This window comes from Nematolebias whitei, chromosome 9, assembly GCF_014905685.2.
Source record: "Nematolebias whitei isolate Nwh7 chromosome 9, NemWhi1, whole genome shotgun sequence".
NCBI lineage: Eukaryota > Metazoa > Chordata > Actinopteri > Cyprinodontiformes > Rivulidae > Nematolebias > Nematolebias whitei.
The window spans coordinates 51,891,140-51,897,312 of record NC_056506.1 but is presented as its reverse complement, the minus strand read 5'-3'; the positions used below and the strand labels follow the sequence as shown (position 1 = coordinate 51,897,312).

General features: G+C 45.7%; 1 protein-coding gene across 1 annotated transcript in view; it reads left to right on the top strand.

Moving 5' to 3' along the window:
• bfsp2 (beaded filament structural protein 2, phakinin) overlaps window positions 1-842 on the top strand; it is a 14,635-nt gene extending 13,793 nt beyond the window's left edge. The window contains exon 7 of the mRNA XM_037681956.1: window positions 503-842. Within this exon, the coding sequence (XP_037537884.1) occupies window positions 503-590 (88 nt within the window). The 3' untranslated portion in view covers window positions 591-842. The remainder of the gene's footprint in view (window positions 1-502) is intronic.
• Window positions 843-6,173: the final 5,331 nt, after the last annotated feature.

The window sequence follows — 6,173 nt, the reverse complement described above, 5'->3', positions numbered from 1 at the left end:
CAGATCTCTTGGCTCCTGGAACTGCTCTAATGTGTAATTATGTGATTTCTCCTGGATATGTATCTGTGTAACTGGTTTAGTATTTTGGATTTGTTGTATGTTTTATGCTGCTGTCTTGGCCAGCTCACTCTTGGAAAAGAAGTTTTTAATCTCAATGAGATATTTTCCTGGTTAAATAAAGGATACATCAACAGTTTCTATCGGCAGCAGCCTGGCAGTCCATTGCATTGGGAACAGTTGTGCACGTTCTGCTTCCTTCTGACACTTGAAGCTTCATTCTGCTGTTTTAAGCTCCATTTCAACTATTTTCTTCACATTCTTAAGCAAGAAGCATTCACACTTGCATTTTCACAGGAAATGCAAATTCTCTAGTTTATATAGTGCCAAGTTAGAACAGAAGTCATCTCAGGCACAGAACAGAAAATCATTTTGAGGTGTACAGATGTTGGGTCATGTGACCCAGAACTGGACAGAATGGTAACGATTGAACTTACCTGTACAGGTGTTCAGGTATGCCCAGAGAGCCTGAAGAAGCAGCTGTCAACTCGAAGACTGAGGGAACAGAACCTCTGGGACCTTCAGCCCACTAACCCCTAGTTTCCTCTGACGAACGTGGATTCTGTGAGGTGGACCTGGTCTTACCTGGACAGGTGTGCAGGTCTGAGGGTTCAGCCTGCAGCACGGCCTTTCTGCCAGGTGTGAATGTGGAGTGCTTCAGGAGACGGCCCTATGCAGACCTCAAACTTCTGATTCTGGAGTCCAGAGACCAGAAACTGTTCTTTAAAGTGATGACTGTTTCCTGTTTGGTGCTTTCAAAATAAAATGAACAAAGGTGAACCTAATGGTGTATTCAGGTGCTCTGTTTTCGAGTTTGAAAACTGAATTGGTTTCTATGCGAGTTCTGATAGAAAACACAAGTCTGAACATTCTGGAACCGGACTAAAGAGTCAGAGTCAGAGTTTCTTTATTGTCATTCGCACCTCATGTGGTACATGTGGTGGAGCGAAATTATGTTCACAGGGTCCCAGTTACATCCAACAATAAAATGTATAAGAAAAACAGTAATAACATCTAAGATATGAACTAAGAAAAACATCAACTAAATATACACTAAGCACTCATAACATAAAACATTGAACATCAGCACAAACATGAACATGAGTCTGTGAGCAGATGTGCACGCATGAACACATCAACATTGAAACAGATCAGCAGCAACATGAAACAGATCAGCAGCAACATGAAACAGATCAGCAGCAACATGAAACAGATCAGCAGCAACATGATATGGTTTTTCACAGTGATTATTCTAGTTAGAGATTCATGAGTCTAACAGCCTCAGGGTAGAAGCTGTTCCTCAGTCTAGTGGTTCTACACTTAATGCTCCTCAACCTCCTTCCTGAGGGGAGTGGGGCAAAAAGTGTGTGTGCTGGGTGAGTGGGGTCCTTCATGATGCAGGTGGCCCTCTTCCTGCATCTGGAGGTGTAGATGTCTGTGATGGTGGGGAGACTGACTCCAACATCTTCTGTGCAGCCTTCACCACTCTCTGCAAAGCTTTTCTTTCTGCAGCTGTGCAGCCTCCATGCCACACGTTGATGCTGGAGCACAGGATGCTCTCCACTGCACACCTGTAGAAGGAGGTGAGGACTGAGCTTCCAGACCAGCTCGTCTCAGCCGTCTGAGGAAGTAGAGTCTCTGATGAGCTTTCTTCATCAGGCTGGTGGTGTTGTTGCTCCAGCTGAGGTTGTAGTTCATGTGTACACCCAAGTACTTGTAGCTGGAGACCACTTCCACTGCAGATCCTCTTATGTTCAGGGGGTGTAGGTGTTTTTGTTCCTTCTGAAGTCCACAATCATCTCCTTCATCTTCTTCACATTGATGTGAAGGTTATTCTCTTTGCACCAGCTCTCCAGGTGTTCCACCTCTTGCCTGTAGCTGGACTCATCATTGTTTGTGATGCATCCCACCACCGCTGTATCATCTGCAAACTTTACAATGTGACAGCCTGGATGGGTAGCTGCACAATCATATGTGAGCAGAGTGAACAGGAGGGGGCTCAACACACATCCCTGAGGAGAGCCAGTGCTGAGGGTTATGGTGGAGGAGGAGAGGTTGTGGATCCTCACTAACTGTGGTCTGTTTGTTAAAAAGTCTAGTACCCAGTTGCAAATGGAGGGGCTTAGTCCTAGTGTGGATAGTTTGTCCATCAGGGTTTGGGGGATCATGGTGTTGAAGGCGGATGTGAAGTCCACAAAGAGCATACGGACGTAAGAGTTTTTCTGCTCCAGGTGGTTGAGTGCAGTGTGGACCACAGAGGAGATTGCATCCTCTGTTGATCGGTTCTCACGGTATGCGTACTGATGAGGGTCCTCGTTGATGTTGATGGTTGTTTTGATGTGAGTCATGACCAGTTTTTCGAAGCATTTAGCGACTATCGGGGTGAGGGCCACTGGCCGATAGTCATTCAGACCAGTCACTGTAGAGCTTTTTGGGACTGGGATGATGGTGGCAGTCTTCAGGCAGGTGGGAACTGTCTCCAGGGTAAGTGAGGTGTTAAAGATGTCTGCCAGCACCTCACAGAGCTGATCAGCACATTCCTTCAATGCTTTTCCGGGGATGTTGTCTGGGCCAGTTGCCTTGTGCGGATTAATCCTCCTGAAGGTACTCCTTACTTCTGCTGAGGTCACACTGAGATGCTCTTCATCCGGTGGTGAGGTGAGTCTGGTGCTGGGTGGTCTGTTCGGGTCTTCAAAGCGTGCATAGAACTTGTTGAGGGCATCAGGCAGAGATGGGTCTTTGGGGCATTGTTCGCTTCTTCCTTTATAATCTGTTATGCACTTAATGCCCCTCCACATGCTCCGAGGGTCTTGTGAGATGAATTGACCCTTGATCCTCTTTGCATATGTGGCCTTGGCCCTCTTAATACCAGCAACCAGATCTTTTCTTGTCCTACTCAGCTCCTCTGAGTTTCCAGACCTGAAGGCAGTGTTCCTGGCTTCCAGCAGGGTACGCACCTCTGCATTCAGCCAAGTTTTCTGTTTGGGTAGCTTTTAACATTTCTGATAGTGGAGACTGTGTCAGTACATGTACTAATGTAACCCAGAACTGAGGATGTGTATTGGTCAAGATCAAGCGAACCTCCATTTTCAGAAGCTTCTCTGAAAACCTGCCAGTCTGTTCGGTCAAAACAATCTCTCAGTATGGGGCCACTGTCCTGGATCCAACATTTAACTTCCTTTTGTACCGGTCTGGAGCGTCTCAGCGGGGGCATGTAAGCAGGAGCCAGGAAGATTGAGATGTGGTCTGACAGTCCTAGGTGGGGGCGGGGTTCGGCTTTGTATGCATCTTTTACGTTCGTGTAAACACGGTCCAGCGTGCGGTCTCCACGTGTCGGAATCGCCACATGTTGATAAAAGCTTGGGAGGCAGTCCTTTAGATTCACGTGGTTAAAGTCTCCGGCTACCACGTAAAGAGCCTCGGGGTGTTTGTCCTGCAGCGAGCTGATGATATCATGTAGCTCTTACAGTGATTCATTAGCATTAGCGTCCGGAGGAATGTAAACAACTGTGATAAAAGTCACTGTGAACTCTCGGGGTAGATAATGTGGCCGACATTTCACTGTTATTTGCTCCAAAGCCTTCGAGCATGAGCTTTTTACAACAGTACAGTTCGTGCACCAACTTTTACTCACGTAAATGCACACTCCGCCCCCCCGTGATTTCCCCGTTAGCTCGCTGCAGCGGTCCGCTCGAAAAAAAAGTCGGTCATCCAGCTGGAAGACTGAGTCCGGCGTTACGCTTGTAATCCACGTTTCCGTGAGGCAAAGCACCGCACACTTCTTCATCTCTTCTGAGGCGCCCACTCTCAGATGAAGTAAATCCACCTTGTTGTCCAACGAGCGGACATTCGACAGAAAGAGAGACGGCATGGGGAGTTTACCGGCTTTAGCGTTAGCTCGTAGCCTCACCATAACCCCCGCCCGGCATCCTCTCCTCTTAAGCCGGGAGCAGCGCTTCCTCTTCTGCCCGCTGGAACGCCTCTGCTGCAGCTTCCAGGTAGATGACTTTAAGATCTGCATTCTGCCGAGCGTAGTTTTGAGTTTGTTGCTGATTTCTGCTATATTTCGTGGCAAATCCGCTCCTATTCTCATCAGTTCGGTTCGGCTATAGTTCACACGCATAAATCGCGCGGAGTCAGGCACAGAGTCAATATCAAAACTTCTAAAAACTTGGATGGTACTGGGAGCCTGTGAAGCTGCAACTGCTCTGAGCGCGGCCATCTTGGCAATAAAGACCAGAGAATAAAAGCAGAGATCATTCAACCTTTATTTCTACAGGTTAGTGTCACTGAGCCTTGAGGCCTTGTTTACAAGACAAACCTGATTTAAACAAAGACCACAGATGAGGTATAAACAACAATAGACAATCATTAAAAGCATATAAAATGAAAAGTAAATCGAAGAAATGAAATAAAAATGAAACAAAAACAGGAACATGTCTGCATTGGTTTTTGCCAGAAACTTAGCAGTTGTTTAAAATCCCTTAGAGAGGTCAAGGTCAAGAGCTTCACATCTTTTTTTTTAAACAAGGTCTTTTTATTGATTTTTGCATTTTTAACAACACACAGAACAAATTGACAGAACAAAAACAAAAAGACCTCCCACCTCGTCCCCCCCTCCCCCACCGGATCAGCCATACATACATAACAAAAATAAATCAAACAGGTACTGACAAGTTCTCCACATACAACACAAAGAGCTGCCATGTGTCCCAGAATCCTTTTACACAACCCTTCAGGGCATGTCTTGTTTTTTTCCAAATAGATATGGTACATCACCACCCTTATCCAATGTACATATCCTGGGGAGTGTGGGTCCTTCCATTGACACAAAATCAGCCTCCAGGCCAGCAGAGAGCCAAAGGCGATCTTATCCCTCTCGCATCTGTTGAAGGACGTGTCCACCGGGACCACCCCGAACAATGAGATGAGCAGTGATGGATGAACAGTTTTGCCACATATTCCAGAGAAGGTGTCAAACATAGATTGTCAAAAAGTCTGGAGTTTGGGACAGGTCCAGAATGTATGCAGGAGTGTAGCTGGAGTTTATTTGCACCGATTGCATGCTGTGTCCAGATCGGCCTTGATCCTGGAGAGCTTGTCTTTGGACCAGTGCAGCCTGTGCACTACCTTGAATTGGATTACAGCAAGTCTCAGACAGACAGAAGATGAGTGAATGTTCTTAACGATCCTTCCCCAGATTGGGTCTGATATAAGCTCCTCCAAGTCCGCTTCCCATTTCAGTTTAAGGGAGTCCAAGCAGGACTCATGGTAAAAGCTGAGCAGTGTATACATTTTGCTTTGGGGCCCCTTAGTATCAGACCTGCATTCTAAAATCAGTCACAAGAAGCTTAGAGGGGTACAAAGGAAAACAGTCAGAGTTAGATCTCACAAAATGTCTCGGCTGTAAATATCTAAAAAACTGTGACTTGTGAACAAACTTAAACTTCTGTAGCAGCTGTTCAAAAGAGGCCAATCTACCATCAACATAGAGGTCAAACAGTGAATGTACTCCTCCCAAGGCCCAGGTGTCAAAAGCTGTATCAGCTTATGGGGGAGTAAACGTAATTATTTGACACAGGAGCTAAAAAAACAGTAACTCTGTAGAGTTAAATGCCCTCCTGAACTGATTCCAAATCTTAACAGCCCAAATCACAACTGGGTTAGAAATGTAGGTTGATATTGATTAAAGGGTAGTCGAGAGCAGATTAATGCAGAAGGGGAACTAGATCTAATTGAGGCATTTTCCAGGGCCACCCAACTGGGAGAAGGGGTGTCCTTACCCTACCAGAATAGAAGAGCCCTGATATTAGCTGCTCGATAATAGTGCTTGAAGTTAAGCGACATGCCTCCAAGGCTGCGGGACAGACATAAGACCTTCTTGGCAATTCATGGATGATTTTTATTCCAAATAAACGCTGATATCTGGCTGTGCAGATTGGTAAAAAAGGATTTAGTAAGGAAGATTGGCAGATTCTTAAACAAATATAAAAAATTGATAGGATATTCATTTTTACAGAGTTTATTCTGCCCCCCAGGGTGTGAGGCAGAGACTTCCGTCTAGCAATGTCATGTTTAATGTTCGCCATGAGAGGTAGGTAATCAGATTTATAGAG